General features: G+C 42.6%; 1 protein-coding gene across 2 annotated transcripts in view; it reads right to left on the bottom strand.

Annotated features, from left to right (window-relative positions):
* COG3 (component of oligomeric golgi complex 3) overlaps positions 1–17,465 on the bottom strand; it is a 32,007-nt gene extending 14,542 nt beyond the window's left edge. The window contains exons 1-14 of one of the 2 annotated variants that reach the window (XM_417041.8): positions 17,270–17,465; positions 13,637–13,783; positions 13,066–13,127; positions 11,474–11,639; positions 9,874–9,948; positions 9,662–9,754; positions 9,256–9,381; positions 7,975–8,055; positions 7,750–7,793; positions 6,782–6,908; positions 6,281–6,372; positions 4,377–4,516; positions 2,985–3,145; positions 1,047–1,152 (exon numbers count right to left, since the gene is read on the bottom strand). In XM_417041.8, the coding sequence (XP_417041.3) occupies positions 1,047–1,152; positions 2,985–3,145; positions 4,377–4,516; positions 6,281–6,372; positions 6,782–6,908; positions 7,750–7,793; positions 7,975–8,055; positions 9,256–9,381; positions 9,662–9,754; positions 9,874–9,948; positions 11,474–11,639; positions 13,066–13,127; positions 13,637–13,783; positions 17,270–17,434 (1,585 nt within the window). In that variant the 5' untranslated portion in view covers positions 17,435–17,465. Of the gene's footprint in view, positions 1–1,046; positions 1,153–2,984; positions 3,146–4,376; positions 4,517–6,280; positions 6,373–6,781; positions 6,909–7,749; positions 7,794–7,974; positions 8,056–9,255; positions 9,382–9,661; positions 9,755–9,873; positions 9,949–11,473; positions 11,640–13,065; positions 13,128–13,636; positions 13,784–17,269 lie in introns of those variants that run through there. The other variant, XM_015276566.4, reaches the window with a different exon arrangement.
* Positions 17,466–17,555: the final 90 nt, after the last annotated feature.

Genomic DNA, 17,555 nt, shown 5'->3' with positions numbered 1-17,555 from the left:
CATGATCCCACATGAATTAAACAGCTGCAGAAAGTGCAGGGTTTGAACATCATTTCTATTGCAGTGGGGAGGGTGCAAAAATAAAAACGTTCTCCTCCTGGGTAACTTCTGACACCTCTGAATGCTCAAGATAGATTTTCACAGCACCTGACAGAAGCCCTGCATTATTTTCCTTTTCTCCTAAAATCTTGGGCAACATCTAAGTCAATAACACTGTAACTCTGACTCTCATCAGCAACCATTCAAAAAAGGAGACGTGCTTATAAGTGCTTTTTCCATCATTAGCGTTTATAAGGTGCTTAGGTGGCAAGTATGGGAATTGTCTGAATTAATTCAGCAATACCCTTCTCCCTTTGACAACAAAATACTTATTGTCACAGTAATTAGAAGGCCTGTAAGACTTTAGCTGTTGGTTTGAGGTTCCTAGGCTACTTGTCAGTCACTTCAGCAGCTCCTGCAGGCATAGGAATGTGAAAGAGACACTGTGAAGGGTAAATAATCCCAATTATCTCCAATATTTATCTAGCAATGGCATGAATTAGACCACAGAGGTTCCTCCCTTCTCCTGACTGCAGGTGAGGTTTACAGGATTGTTAATGCCACATGCCTAGCAAGAGACACTCTGCTCCTACTGGGATTTGTGGAGTCCAGATAGAAAAAGCAAGAAAGACCTCTTAAGGCCCCGTGAGCCAAAAGTGAGGAACTACCAGGTAATAAAAAGGAATACAAGAAACAGGCTGCCCTGCAGTGAAGAATACTGAAGCTCCATTTTATTCACAAAGCACAATAAACACAGTACAACTATGAAGGTAGTTGCTTCACAGAATGGATTGTACTGAAAACACAGGGAACCACCACACCATCACAATATGATGAAGTTGTTCCTCTTTCGATAACTTGTCAAGAACTCTGAGACAAAGTTCTATCCTCAAAATCTCTAGGAAAATAGCCCTTAACATGCAAGCTTTTCCCTGATGGTCCATGTTTAGTGCTCATTCTCTGTGAGTTTCATGCATTAATTTGACAAAGGGAGATATATTTCATACCAGATTTAACTAAATTGCAGGACTCGGGATCTTCTAGCCGGACATCTGAAAATGAAGCTTCAGATGGCAACTTCTTCTGTTCCTCTTTTAAGCTCTGTGCAATTTGCTATAGGGGAAGATACAACACAATACAAACTACATTATATTTATTATTTAAACTGGATTATGCTGTTTTGATCACAATAGAGAAAAGAGGAATAAATTACCAAAGAAGTCAACTATATTCAGCTCACCGAAGAAATAAGAACAAGCTAAGTAGAGACAGCTGTTTCCAAAATAGTAACTGAAACATTTCTAAGCCAATTTAAGGTTCACAAGCAGTACAGAGGCATGTAAAGCACTTTTCTTTCCACTCTGCATGTTTTTTACTGATCTCCAAAGATTAACCAGTCAATACACCTGGAAAGAAAAGCTCAGAACAGGGGAACCCAATCCAACACTTAATTGGATTTCATAGAGATAATCTCTTATGATGGCTTTATTGCTATAAATGTTAGGTGCAGATGGCCCTGAAGTGCTCTCCAGTTTATTCCCTGCAGGAGTTCAACAAAAAGCTTTCAGCACTTCCACACTTCAACCTTTTTCACCACTTGGTCTGCTTTAAAGCAACTGCAGGCAGCAAGAATGGGCAAAGCACTCCATTAATATTTGAGCAGAACAGCACAAGAAATACTCCTGCCCTGTGCTTTTAACATTTTAATAATTCATTTACTCAGTCATAAGGTCTCTCTGAAAAACACGGTTTTGAGATTTAAAAAGCAATCAAACAACAAAATGAATCCCCAAACCAGATAAAAAACAGAGTCGTATGAGGACACGTGAAGAACAGCATAGTTGCTCTCTAGAATGAACTGTAGACATCACTTTCCTCCTCTTCCTAAGCAAACAGCCACAGAACTCCTGCTAAAAAATAACATCTTGCAGAGGCAAGCAGTACAGAGACCTGTCTACAGAAGTCATGGCTAACATAAAATTACCCCAATCATTTGTTCATACAGTTATATTCACTTTAGTAAGAAATGCTGTGCTCCAGTTATACTGGAACACTTCTGATCGCTGTCTGACCCCATTTAGCTACATTGTGTGGGCTTCTCAATTACTGGTTTGGTCTTCTCTTCAAAAACTTACTGGTCATTAAACTTCCAGCATAAAGGGCGAGGATTCCATTAAACACAATAGCTTTAGGATTTGTAAATGCTTTCCTAAAATCCTATTAACGTCATCTATCATCACAAAGGCATGAACTGTAACACAGCAAATGCTATAAACATGTATAAAACAGGATTATAGCAATGTAAATTTTGGCACAAAGAGGCTCCTCACTGTATTTGTTCATTTAGAGGCAATACTTGAACAGAACCGGGTCCAGTTAGACAAAGTTTTCTTCCAGCCCACAGAAATACAAACACACATATAATACAGAAGCTTTAGAACTAAGTAATGCTCTGTTTCTGAAATCAAACAACATATTGACTTCTCAGCTGCAATTAAGTCCTCTGATTTTTAAAGACCACCAGCTATTCTGGTAGATAAAAGTAAAGCATAATGGAAAAAATGAAATATGAATCTTGCCAGGCCATGCTGGAATTGTCATTCTTTGTCAACTCAGTCCTTTGACAGCTTGGGCACTTCACTACGAAAAGAATGGCAGCAGTTACTTTGCTGGTTATCAAATAACTATTTAGTATTCCAAGGGGAAAATTTAAGAAGCTTCAAGTTTAGCTAAAACCATTAACTATGAGAACTATCACCAGTTCTCACAGTCCGACATAAAGTGCTTTCTGACATCTGGTTTAGGGTCATAACTTAATCAGTAGGTGACACTTTGATAGTGCCAGTAATAACAAACCTAAAAAACAGAAGCACTATACCACACAAATGTATATTCTGTCTATATAAGGAAAACTAAACCAAGGACAATAAAATGTGATCCTATACCTCCATCATTTCCAGCTTGTCAGGATATGCAAGATCTCCCGGAGCTGGTTTGTAGCCTATGATATCAGTCTGAATGTAAATATGTGTCCTGTAGACAAGACGTTCTTGTACATCTTCTAACATCTGCTTGACACCAGCAGCAAATGCACCAAGTTGTTCAGCTGACCAAGGTTACAAAGAGAAAGACACAAATCTGTTAATTTCAATACACAACAGTTTTACAGAAGCAGAAGTTCAGGCATCACCAATATTGAAGTGGCACAGAACTGACTGACTGCAAAAGTCAGACCATTCTGGGAATAGTGGCATGCAGACAAATTTGTGACTCTGATACTGCTGCCACTTTAGCCCTCCAAATTCACATCACATGTGAATATGGGATATCACAACATCAGACTCATGTTAAAGTTAAGTATTTGGATTGCTCCAAAACTAGGTTCATCAGTGGCATTTCTGCCTGCATACCAGACCTATGTGCTTTGATTTTACCACAGTCAAAGCCTGTAATACAACTATCAAAAGCTGATAAGCTAACACACCTACCTACACAATAGAGCAGATGACTCAAAGCAGCTCAAGTCCAGCTTCAGAACTATTGCAGCAGCCTGAGTTTAAGTAGTAGACAATAGCTTCTTAAGATAAGCTAAAGACTGTGTTACATGTTTTTTCCTCATTCCAGATTATGTTACAATCCCACTGCAGGGAATATGAGCAATCCTTCATGATATTCCAAACACAAAGAGCTACTCTGTGTTATACACCAGTTGCCAAGTATGAGTTCTATTTATCACCTGGTGCAAGACTGAGAAATTATTCCATTACACACTGGTAATGAGAAAGGAAATGAGTTGCCAGATATTAACTTTATGGTCATCTCACTTCTAATAGAACATTAACACTTAAAACTTCAAAATCTCTATCGACTTCACAGCTGAAGTTCCAATTTCTAGTCTGAGAATCACTCTGTCAAGGAGAATGAACAAATCAGGTGTGCATTCCTTTTATCATCATGCATACACAAACCCTACATGGATGATGCTTCAGCAGAGCCAAGCAAAGCAATTTATTCATTTGAAAAGATTCATTTAAACCAGTCTTGGAGCATGGATGCACACTGGGTGAATGCTTACTTTTATTTGTAAAATCTAGAGATAATAGTACTCTGTAACACCTATCTACTAATTTAAGTGAAGACAAAACAGATCCATAAAACACAGACCTATTATAAACACAAAAAAATCATACTTTAGTTCAAATAACCCTACCACATCTTTAACATGCTTAAGGCTCATCAGAGAGAAAAGAAAGTCTAGGGAGATTGTTGCCTATGCAAATGAATGATTATGTCAATTGAGATGCTAGTGAAGAGCAATCAGATTTCATCTGAGTTACCATTGTTCTGTACATGATCTTCAAGCATCTCGTTTTTGAGAATCCCACAGAGTTCAGACAGAGTCTCCAAGTGAATAACGTGGATGATCATTGGCCGCAGGACATCATATAATGAAAGACACAGCTTCTCCAAGAGTTCACTATGAAGAAAAAACGAAACACAGCAAAACACTTTCAGGATCCCAGAATATCAAACTAAAATCACATCACACATACAAGTTGTTTTTATGGCAAAGATTTTTAAAATGAGGATGAGAAAACATGTTATCATAGAAGTCTTAATAAAGGACTGTTTAAAGAACAGCCCCCTGATCTCCTGCCATGTCTCCTAAGAGCTGCAGAAGACTTAAAAATGGAGGTACAGCTTTGAATTCTAAAGCAATCAAACAAACAAGGACAAAAAGCTTTGACACTCCCCCAATGAGCAGATGGCCTCACCTGGTTTACCAGGCTTCTGGGTAAAGAAATGCTCCTGCTGAGCTCACACTCGTGAGCTCACCCCCTATTCTCCACTGAGCAAAGACTCATCTGATTCCAACCACTCGGTCCTTCATTAGAACTATGAGCACATGAAGATGGACACAGGAGGAAAAGTTTGGTAACTGCTACTGTAACTGTTTCCAACCTTACAGGACACGCTTCCCAGTAGAAACCAACATTACAAAATCAGCACAGTACGAAACATTACAAATTCCACTTTGCTCTATTGGTTAAATACTTCTATGCTTGTTCAGATTGATGCATATCTCAGTTAGGAGAGCAGCACAGTTAGCTCTAGGAATTTCTGTCATTTGATGATCACTTCATTAGTCACGGATTACTTGAATTTTCAGACAACACCAACAGATTTATCAGCTAATCTCCCAATTAGCTCCCTAGCAAATACAAACACTACGAATACTTCAGCATTTACAGTACAGTAAATACGTACGTACTGCACTGTACATATCTTTTTTTAATTCAAGGGGAATTTCTGACAACAATAAAAGGACCCTTCAGTTCCTTTCAGGGTTGAACAAGGAGTGACTGTTCAGAGAAAAACATGTTTTTCACATCACAACTTGGTACAACAGAAACCCCTCTTAGGCTAAAAGCAGAAACAAAGAAGAAAATTTCATCAGCCTTATTAAATAGAACACTCAGTTTCTACTCTTGTTACTTCATCTCTCTACTCTTGTCAAGACTCTTACATCTGTATACAGACACCTTACTATTATTTCTTCAGAGCACTTCTATGTTGTAGAAAAAAAATGAGCTTATTTATTATGCACCTAAGAAAAAGCCAGTGAGGTACCCATACTTTGAAACGTTTCCCTCGAAACATCTTGATTAGTTATAAGAAAGAAAGGGAAATATATACATATATATTTAATGAAGGGGGATAACTCCATTTTATTGATTCAAAACTAATCAGAAGGTTTTTTTTCTTGTTCTTGATATATAGTGTAATAGCTATGAAATTCCTCTCTGAAGAATACTCTACACTAATTTCAGTGAAGGACATTGACTTCAGGATTCAACCAGCTGAGCTCAAATCCTGAGCGTGTCCTACATGAGACCTCAGTTTCTCAGGAAACAGCTTCTCCTTAAGTTATAGAAGTAGCATCATAACATAAGTCTTTGCTGATTGGTTCAACTGATTGTAAACTTCTACATTTACACTCCTGGAGTTTCTTAAGGCAAATGTAAATTAGCAGCTGCCCTGGAAGGAGAAAAGCAAAACAAAAACCAAAACCAAGACAGGAACATCAAATCTTGATGCATAAAATAATCTAAGATTTTATTTCTTGCTGGTTCTCACCAAACTGCTTCAATACCACCATTTGCCATGTAATGCTTGAATGCTTTATCACAGGACAGTAAATACTATATGCAGGAAAACAAAAACAGCATGTACCACCTACTCCAGTTTTGGTGTTGGCTTCGTGAAGAACTCATTGTAAAGCTGATGCTCATCCTGGCAAACATGGACCATGAAGGCACAACCACTCCGCACCTGCATTCAGATGAGCACAAACAGTTGACTATTAAATGATTTTCCTTGCATCAGCACCAAAGGACACGCATTATATAGCTGCCGTTGTGATTAAACTGAAGCTGTGTGAAATTCAAGAAGCTGACTGTGCAACTTCTGACCCTTTTCATTTCTGATGGAATTTAAGTAACCACATTTTATGCTTCTGCAAATACCCGTGCGTGAGGTTTGTAGCAAAGTTTTTCCAGAAGAATCTTTCACAAGACACTTGAAAATACCAATAAATACTTCATATGATTCAAAAACACACATAATTTTCATGATTCTGTGTGTAAATAGATGAATTAAGTAAATGACTTTTACTGAGAGAAGAGAAAAACAGAAGAAATGAAAATATATGAAAATCAACAGGTAATCACTCTCCGCCTACCAGAGCACAATGGTCTCTGTTGTTCTGACTGGTTAACTCTGTAACGGTGCTGGAGATACTTGGACCAAGCAAAAGTTCCCTCTGGTCAAGGTAACATTGATGGATTTCATTGAGAACTTGTTGATACCTAGTCAGACAACAGAGAAATTAGAACAGAAAACGCACCCTAACGCTCACTTTCTGGTAAAGAAGATCTTCATTCTAATAACCACTTTGAGATCTACACCATGTTGATTTCTAAAGCTTTATAGAATCACAAGGTTGAAAAGGACCTACAAGATCATCTAGTCCAACTGTTCTCCCATTACCATTGCTACCACAAGCCATTAAACCACATCTCATAGCTCCTCATCCAGACACCGCTTGAACACTGCCAGGGACGGCGACTCCACCACCTCCCTGGGCAGCCATTCCAGTGCCTGACCACTCTCTGAGAGAAAAGTTTTTCCTTATGTCTAACCTAAACCTCCTCTGGTACAACTTGTGACCGTTTCCTAAGGTCCTGTTTGTAGCCTGGGAGAAGAGGCCAAACCCCTCCTCATCACAACCTCCCTTCAGGAAGTTGTAGAGTGCAATGAGGTCTCCCCTGAGCCTCCTCTTCTCCAGACTAAACAATCCCAGCTCCCTCAGCCACCCCTCATAAGACTTGTGCTCCAGACCCCTCACCAGCTTTGTTGTCCTTCTCTAGACACCAGGCCCTAGTTTCAGGGCCTCAATGTCTTTCTTGTATTGAGAGGTCCAAAACTGAACACAATATTCAAGGTGCAGCCTCACCAGTGCTGAGTACAGGGGGATGATTACCTCCCTCCTGTTGGCCACACTATTTCTAATGCAGGCCAGGACTGCATTGGCCCTCTTGGCCACCTGGGCACACTTTGTTTTAAACAAGCAATGAGTTAAACTATTTTAACTAAAATAAAGATTTGAAGAACTTAAAATGGTTAAAAAAAATCTGTAGACATACTCACTCTGGCATCTTTTCAGATCTTTGCTCTACTTGCTCAATCAGAGTCTACTCAACAAAAAAACCAAAAAAGTTATTGTCAGTAAATGAATATTTGTAATCACTGGAAAACAGTTTAGAATTATTTTTTTCCTTGGATAGTTACTGTGCATTCCTTGCACTGACACTACTAATTAATTCAAAACCCACTGCAGAGCTTTATTTCTAAGTTACCTGCCAACCGACTTACTCTGACTTTGGGAGCAGCTGCTCTGAATTTTACATAAAACAATGTGAAGGCATTGTCAGAATTTGGCACTGCTGAAGGATCCTGGGAAAAAAAGAAAAGAAGAGAGATGAAGAATTGGTTAAAATGGAAAACACTGTATTTGGCTTCTAGCATTAACTGGCTGAGATAATTAGGCTCTAAAACAGGGAGCTGCATTTTTACTGTCTTCAGCACTTTCCACCTAGAAAGGTATGCTTCTTTGAGAACTCTGATCAAGCCAGACAAAATAAAACCCACAATGAAGGCTTCAACCAACAGTTTCTACAGCAAAAGTTACTTTCAGTAATGAAGGCATTCTCCACCAGAGCCAACAGCTTCCTCTGGGTCTGCCACATTACCACTGACTGCTGTTCTTTGGTCTGTGGTATAACAATGGAACAAAATTTCCCTTGTACCTATCAGTCCCAAAGCTGAGAAGCTAAATTTCAGGTCACACTCAAGCTTCAGCTGGTCAGATTTTGAGGCACTTGCTCCTGCAGCTCCTCAGATCAGCTGGGAACACAGCTAAAATCTGCAAGAATTCAAGCACTCAGAAGCACAGCAGAAATCCTGTTTAGCCACCAGTTTCCTTCCCCTTATCTCCTTATGACATTTATAGAAGCAAGTGCCCTTTCTTCAAAACAAAGTGAGGACAGGAAAACTCTTCTGCCTATCTTGTGAGCAACCTGATCTTCCTTCAACAAACACAGACCAAAATGCCCAGAATGTTTAAAACACTCGTATACAAGGCATAACAAAGAAGAATATCTAGTTCTCATCAGCCTTTTTGCAGCCCTTACAAGATATCTGTGGTGCTTAACAAAACTCAGCACTTGACCACAACCAATTCTAGCAGATAGAAACACCACATGTTTCAGAGAAGTGTGCAAAACACCCACAAACTGAACACGAAACATCTTCAGCACCATTTAATCAACTTTACTCTGAGGGTATCTTTCAGCAACAGTATTCATTAAAAATGTCTGCAATCCCTCTTTGTTATCCTCTGATTCCCAGCTCCTGTGTTAGCCCTTGAAGTGTTCCCCACAGCCTGCAAAGCTGACCCCCCCAGTTCCATATTTCTCTCATGCACCCTTATCATTTGTCAACACAAACAGCAGCATGTAATGTGGCTGATTCACAGCTACTGGGCACAAACCAGGCCAAGTGGCCAACCAGACCAAAAAGCCCAGAAGAAAACTATACAGTATTACATTACACATTTCAGTACAGCTCAAGTTACCACTTACTGTTTCAGCTTACCCTTTTCATTAACTGGCTTGTGAGGTTTTGCAGCGTGTTCACAGTGTATGTCTTGATAAGGTGCATAGCTTTCAGAAGGCATTGTTTAAATTTAGTCAAATATACAGGGTAGTCTTTAAAATTTGGCTGGAAGAAATAAGAAATCCATTCAAAATAAGAACAGTAGAAGAGCTAGAAGTTTATCAAAAATTAAGATACTATTTTTCTAGCTAGAAATGATAATTTCCACACACTGAAGGCAGCATTTTATTAAAATCAAGCAGAACATTAAGTATATTCATTAAAAATTGTACATGTATAAAGTCACCTCTGCATTCTTACTGGCAATCCAGAGGAAAATAAAACATGCTTGAATACCTAGTTGTGAAACTAAAGATTTAACTAAAACCAATTCAGAGTTACTTACATGCGATGAAATATACGCAATACAATCATCCAGCTTAGCCAGCATGGGAATGAATCCTTCACTGTTCACAGACAACGTAGGGGAGTTCAGTTTCTTTGGAAGAAGGACAAAGAATCATCGCAGGAATCAATGCAACTTCATGTTAGTGACAAAGCTCAGAAGATTTGTACACTTCCATTTACTGATACTATTAACAGTGCAATAATACTTACTGTGTTGATGTTCTCCAGCTCATTGAAATAAGACAGCTTCTGCTGGATGTTTTCAGCCAAGTCAACAAGTTCTGACTATTAAAAAAAAAACCAATAAGATACAGAAAATCAGTAAGTTAACATGCAGTTTATATAAATAAGAAACGTTCAGCCTCCTTTGCTACCAAATTAAGACTTCAAATGCTCTCAGCACACATTAGTGTTAACCAGCTCCAAATAACTTGCACCTGAACACATACAATAAAAGATGAAGAATGCAGCAGTATGTGCATGCTTGCTCTTGCTCTTTCACGCTTGCTCTCTCTCATATCAGAGAAAGACACATTACTTTCAAAAATGGCTGTTCTGTGGGTTTGTCAGCATTCCATAGGTATTCTGCATACATACAGCAGTGCGGTCATTAGTATTTCAGAGAACTCTAAGAGTCCTGTATTACAGGATTGGAGCTGTTCAAAGTTCTCCTTTTCCCAGTTCTGAGGATCTCAGATCATCCACAAAAATGCAGAAAAGAAGAGATTTGCAGAGACAGTAACTTTGATCCTGCTTCCATGTGCACTGAAGCAGCCCACGCTATCCAGCAAATATACAGCAGGACAAAAGTTGTTGGGGCTACATTTTGATGCTTACACTATTTTTGCCTGAACAAAAATCCCTCACCATTACAAAATAGGGACTACACACCAATTTAAACCCTGTATCTGCTGTTTCTAATTCTGCCCTATGTAGTTAAGACCTTTCTTCTATCAGTGACCTTGGAAAGCTAAGTGGTCTCATTCAAAAGGTGTACTACTACCATTGGAGGTGGAGATGAGAGCAGCACAACCCCCAGAAAATGACTTATGTTTTTGTTCTCAGAACAGATCACAAATCTTCTCTAGCATCCCTCTCTTACAAGATACTTCTTTCTTCAAACATTTATTTAAGCAATTTCTCCATGAGCAACAGATGAACTCCTACCTGTGGACTACATCTTTGCTATTCATCAAAAGTGTTCATGCCCCAGTTAAAAATGACTTAGGAGTTTTAGTGTAAAAGCAAAGAAAAATATGAGGAAGAATTCTGTGGTTCTTCCTCCCCCATCAGAAAAGCAACAACGATTGAGACTCATTTTGGAGCAGCATTACAAGTTCTGAAGTGGTCAGATGTTGCTGCATGCCATATCATGCCTCAAACATCCTTGCAGCACTGACACTCTGAGGCCTAAGAAAGCATTTTCCCTCTATCACTACTGGAACAGTTCAAGCAGAGAAAGAAAATATCTGGGAAATAAGCTAGAAAATGAAAAAGAAGAATATTTCTCCATAAAAACAGCTCGAAATACATCTGTAAGTGACAGGAATTATTACTCTCAACAAAGTTTGTGCTTGTCAGGCATCAGTAGCATCTAGCTACCCTTCTTGATGGAAGTGACTGTCAGCACATACTCAACATATCACTGCACAAAGCTTGACACCCTAACTGTAGCTGTAACACTGAATAGGTGGTCCAAAGCAAATGGAGGGACTGTCACCATAGCTCACAAATCTCCTCAGCCTAAGGAAGAAAACCTTTGGTTTATGGTACATCAGAAGCTTCCAGTAACCTTCCCACCAAAGCTCACCTGCTCTTTCAGAAGCTGTTCACAGGCCTCATGCAGCGTCCCTGTCTTCGTGGACACAAAAAGATACTGTTTTTGCAGTGATTCCAGATGCTGAAGGGCACTATTGACATCATTTAATATAGCATCGCACTGCTCCTGAAAGCCGGACAAGTAATCCCTCATCTGCCTAGAAAAAAGAGAATCATCAGGAAACAAGTAAAACTTCCCTCCCACATTTCTATCCAACTGCCTACATGGAAACTGGCACTACCTTTCCTAGTGCTATTTGTCTCGGGGAATAAAGGACTCACAAGTGTGTATGTCAAGCAGATGTTTCACGACCTGAAAAAGACTGTATCTAACGTCACCAAACCCGTGGAAGGCTCAGTGATGACAAACTCTAATGTCAAGAGGACCATTTGAGATAAACACCATTTAACATGAATGACTCCTGGTGTCAGCTAAAACTTCTGAGTTCTTCTTTACCGCATACAAAGCAGCACGTAGAGCCACAGCTCTGATTAGTCTCAAGCAATGAGGCAAAGAACCACTTCTGCTCCTCCGGTCTCCTGCAGATAATTACACATTGGCCACCCCACAAACCACTCTGCGTTAGTGACACTGTGAGCACTTGCATGCCTTACTGTGAATGGGCCCACTGATATGGTGTGAGGCTGTCATTCTTTACACGTTTAATGATCTGAGCATGGGCTTAGCATATGCTTAGAGCTCTGATTTTAGGAAATGCCGTGTCCTGAAATGTCAGAACAAGAGGAAGAGACAGAGCAAAGCTAAAGGGAAAAACAAGAGAAGAACTTCAACATAATTTCTTCGTAGCCAATGGTAAGTTAAGTTTCAAAGAGGGCCAGTTTCCAGAGGCTATCTGCAGATTTGGCTGAGCCATGCAGCCTTGAGGTATATAACACTCTTGAGGTATAACACGGAAGTCAGTGGGAAGGGGCTCTTCAGAGGCTGATGAAAAGGTCAGTTAGACAAAAATAGATGAGAATGGCATGCCTCAGAAGTGGAGCTGAACAAAGCGTCAAGAAATGCTGGCAATGCAGATACAGTCTCACACACGCAGTCATTGGTGAAGGGTAACAGCAGAACTGACCACCACCCACAACTGTGGCCCAGAGCCTCTCTCAGAGAATGGCATTTCAACACCAGTGGCAGCTGAAAAGGCACACCACAGCTCTTAGCCTGCCTTTGCCTACAGCCTACGTTGCCCAAGGAGGCTGTGGATGCCCCATCCCTGGAGGCATTCAAGGCCAGGCTGGATGTGGCTCTGGGCAGCCTGGTCTGGTGGTTGGCGACCCTGCAGACAGCAGGGGGGTTGAAACTCAATGATCATTGTGGTCCTTTTCAACCCAGGCCATTCTATGATTCTATGATTAATATACTAAGCAGTTCCAAAGGAAATCTGTGTCTATTAACTTTTCTGCCACAACAGCCTTCAGGATGGCAGCAGAGCATTCAGTCTTCAAAAGCATCAGCTGTTGCAGTATTACCCAGCAGGTGAACCTGCACATGTGTTAAGATCATATGGGCACACTTAAGTCCTTCAGGATTTAAGTTGCTTACAGTGAGAGGAACTGAGGAAGAACACGTACCTATACTTGGCACCTTCATCTTGATCCATCTGTGTCTGCAGCTGAGCAAACCAGGAGAAGAACTGGAAGAGATGTTAATGGTGAGAACAACAGACACCTCACATGCAATAAAGTCAATTACAAAAAGAAACCACCACAGATTTATGAAATAGGAATTCAGAAGACAAGCTTTGCTTAAAAGCAGAGACGTTCAACAACTTAATTATTAATCAAGAGAAAATACAACTCCATCACTAAACTAAAATGGGAAGGAGTGAACTGCATCTCTTCTTATTTGCGCAAAGAACCAACAGAGCTGTCACATGAAAAACTGGGAGGAGCTGCAATTCTTCTACATTACGAGCCACACCTAAGATATACCTTAATTTCATATATTCACTCAAAATGGGGAAAGTATCCATTACTCAAAAGCTCAGACTTCGGTGGTGTTTTCCCCCCCAGATCCCTTCACACATCTTGAAAACAGACCAAAAAAATTTAACATAGCCTCCAAAAAGCGTGCAGGGGACACAGGTATCTAAAGAACCCTCTGGAGGTTACTGCAACACGGAGGTTCTCCAGCATCATTTACCTGCTGTGCTGTTTCAATTCTTTCATTCTCCATCCCCAGCATGGCAAATCCCTTCAGGAGAACATCTTCTGTGGATTCTGGCACTGCAGCTGTCAGTGCAACAGTCAACGACTGGGATGTTAGGCTGCATAAATCTTCAATGGGAAGCTGCTCACAAACACACAGAAACTTCAGACAGACAGCTTAGAAGTTGGTACACCCAGCCCAAATACAGTAACACACCCCAAGGCTTCAACCTGAGACAACTGTTGGCATTTACTTTTAGCGCAGGCACCCAAAATACTGATAAGGTATACATTAATTTCCATTTGAACCGATTCCATACCTACAGAATTGCACCACAAAAGCATGAGAAAGCATAACAATTCAGAGTTATATAGAAGCAAAAATAAGTGCCACGACTGCCCACACTATGCAGTAAGGATACAGGGACTGGAAGGTTTTCCTGCAAGATACCCAGAGAAAATTGACAACTTTACACTGCCTGAACTTAGTTGGGCAATGTAATTTCAGATCCTATCGAACGCTTTTTGGTGAAGAAGACAAGCAGAAAAGAAAGGATTTTTAGAAGGATAGCTTCTGTTGAACGGGAATTATTACCCATCAGGAAGCAATAAAAATATGGAAGCATGCAAATTGTGAGAAATCTTATTTAAATACGATTAGGGACCATTAATCAGCTTATACACCCAGAACAGTTTAGCAGAACAAAGACTGTTATGTGATCTTTGTTAGGATAAGACCTTTTCGATTCATTGACAACTGAAGCATGTTTCCTAGTGCTGAGAATATGAATAACATGAATAACATAAAACCAGAGAACAGTGTTAAAAACAACCTGGCAGCTCTCTGTAAGATTGCTTACTCAGTAAAATGTTCATCTCCTGGTAATATACATTCTGGCAAAGAAAGAGCAACCAGGATTCACATGTTAAAAAACCAGGGTCTTCAGCCATGGCTACACCAAAGGCTAGGGCCAAGGCCTTTGACAAGGCCCCGCACCACATCCTTATCTCTGAATTGCAGAGATACAGATTTGAAGGCTGGACTATTAGGTGGAGAAAGAATTGGTTGGATTGTCACAGCCAGAGGGTTGTTGTCAATGGCTCTATGCCCAGGTGGAAGCTGATCACGAGCAGCGTCCCACAGGGGTCCGTCTTGGGACCGGTGCTCTTCAGCATCTTTATCAGTGATACAGACAGTGGCACTGAGTGGTAACCTCAGCAAGTTTGCTGATGACACCAAGCTGAGTGGTACAGTTGACACAATAGAAAGAAGGGATGTCACACAGAGGGACCTGAACAGGCTCAAAAAGTTGGCACTTGAGAACCTAGTGAGAGTCAACAGAGCCAAGTGCAAGGTGTTGCCCCTGGGTTGAGGCAATCCCAGATATGAGTACAGACTGGGAGAAGTCACTGAGAAAGTGGAGAAAGTCTTTCTCCCTGTGGAGAAAGACTTGAGAATCCTGCTGAATGAAAAGCTGGGCGTGAGCCAATCCAGAAGGCCAGCAGTAAGCTGGGCTGAATCAACAGAGGGGGGGCAGCAGGGAGAGGGTGAGGGAGGTGATTGTCCCCCTTTGCTCTGTCTTAGTGAGGCTCCATTTGGAGTACTGCGTCCAGGCCTGGGGCCCCCAGCACACGAAGGATGTGGAGCTGTGGGAGTGAGTCCAGAGGAGGAAACAAAGATGATCAGAGGGTTGGAGAACTTCTCCTGTGAAGGAAGGTTGGGGGATTTAGGTTTGTTCATCTCGGAAAAGAGAAGGCGCTGTGGAGATCTCATTGCAGTCCTCCGGTAATCGAAGGGAGCTTACAAGCAGGAGAGGGACCAACTGTTTACACAGGTTTGATAGTGCCAGGACAAGGGAGAATGGCTTTAAACTAAAAGAGGAGAGATTTACATTAGATGTTAGGAAGGAATTCCTTACTCAGAGGGTGGTGCGGCCCTGCCACAGGCTGCCCAGAGAAGCTGTGGGTGCCCCATATCTAGAAGCGTTCAAAGCCAGGCCAGATGGGATCCTGGGCAGCCCGATCTCATGGGCAACAACCTTGAGGGTTGAAAATAAACAGCCTATAAGGTCTCCTCCAACCTAAGCCATTCTGTGATGAAAACACAGCCTGACTTATCTTGCTCACTGTCTATATACCATTTCCCCAAAATAGGCAGTATCCTGACTGGGGAGCTGGGGATTTTCCTATGGCCACTACTGAGCCTCCTTTTCCAACAGCTGAGGAGCTGCTGTCCTAACCCACTTCACCAACAGCTAAAAACAGCCAGAGCCCATAACGTCTTTGCATTGCCACGGTCCCAACTGGCAAACGTGTCACCTGTCTTGTCTCAAAGCTGTTGGAAAGCCTTAAGAACACCCTCCAACAGCAGGACGTCCTCCTGAAATCATTCTGGATATCTGCCAGCTTTTACACATGCCGTTACCGACAGCTCACATAAAAGGAGAACCAGGAAGCATGAAATCAAACAGGTGTGTTTCAGGAAGGAATTGGTTTACTCTCTCTCCTTTGTTACTGCAACCTTTCAAACACTTGCTGATAGCTCACTGGGATGGCTATATGGTGTTATAAGCTGCAAAACGATCCTCTTCAAATACGGAAACTCGCACAGAAAATGTCATTTTATTTCCTTTTCACAGAGCCATTAAGGCTGGAAAACAACTCTAAAATCATCTAGTTCAGCTGTTACCCCATCCCTGCCTGCCCACTAACCCACGTCCCTCAGTGCCACATCTGCACAGTTCTTGAACACCTCCAGGGATGGTGAGTGCACCACCTCCCTGGGCAGCCTGTGCCAATGCATCACCACTTTTGGAGAACAGGTTTTTCCTAACATCTAACCTGAACTTTCCTTTGTAAACACAGCAGCAGGCGAGCATTCATAAATAATCCATTGCTTTACCGGAGCCTGACAATTTATAACTGGGCGGGAGAACACATCTTCCATGGTAACAACAAATCACTGAGCTTCTTAATGCTGTTCCTGGATTGATGTTGCTTGCTGGAGCAGTCGTAAATTGTGCAAATGAAGAGAGCCTGGCTTTCTGTCAGCCATGTATGATGGAAGGACCAGAGGCCATGGGCACAAACTGGAGCACAGGAGGTTCCCTCTGAACACCAGGAGCCCTTCTGTGCTGTGCAGTGACGGAGCACTGGCACAGGCTGCCCAGAGGTGTGGGGTCTCCTCCTTGGGGATCTCCCAGAGCTGTCTGGACGTGGCCCTGGGCACCCTGCTCTGGGTGTCCCTGCCGAAGCAGAGGCTGGAGCAGAGGGACCCAGAGGGCCCTGCCAGCCTCAGCCACACTGTGGTCGTGTATCAGGAACTGACAGCAGTCACAGCACCTATGAACCGATGTGGATCAAAACAAGAGGCCACAAGAAACGCAGCTCCACGCGCCGTGACGAACCGAGGGGTCAGTGAGGACGCCCGGTGGCCACTCAGGTTGCTAGGACGTGACGGGAGCGGCTGCCCAGCTCCGCTGCGAGCCCCACAGGCCCGGAGCCGGCCCGCCACGCCGCCCAGCAGGCGCACCGAAGGCCCGGACGCTGCCGTGTGGGAGCCGCGCTGAGGCCGGGCCCGCCGACGTGGCGCCGCGCCTCCCCCGCCCAGGCCGCGCCGCCGCCTCACCTCAGGCGGCACCGGTAGGTTTTCGGCCGCCGCCTTCAGCTCCAGCACCGAGTCGGTCTGGCGGTCGCTCAGCGGCGCAGCGGGGTGCGGGCGGCGGTCCCAGAGGTTCAGGCGGTCCCGCGACTCCCTCCCCGCCGGCTCGAGGGCCGGTGGCGGCTCCTCCATGCTGGCGGCGGCGGACGGGCCGGGACGGAACGGAGAGGGGGGCGGAACGCGGCGGCACTTCCGGGGGCCGGGCCGGGCCGCGTGGCGAGGAGGGATGGGAGGGAGAAAGCGAGCGGGCGCC

This window comes from Gallus gallus, chromosome 1 (genome assembly GCF_016699485.2).
Source record: "Gallus gallus isolate bGalGal1 chromosome 1, bGalGal1.mat.broiler.GRCg7b, whole genome shotgun sequence".
Lineage (NCBI taxonomy): Eukaryota > Metazoa > Chordata > Aves > Galliformes > Phasianidae > Gallus > Gallus gallus.
This window is presented reverse-complemented; position numbering and strand designations above follow the sequence as displayed.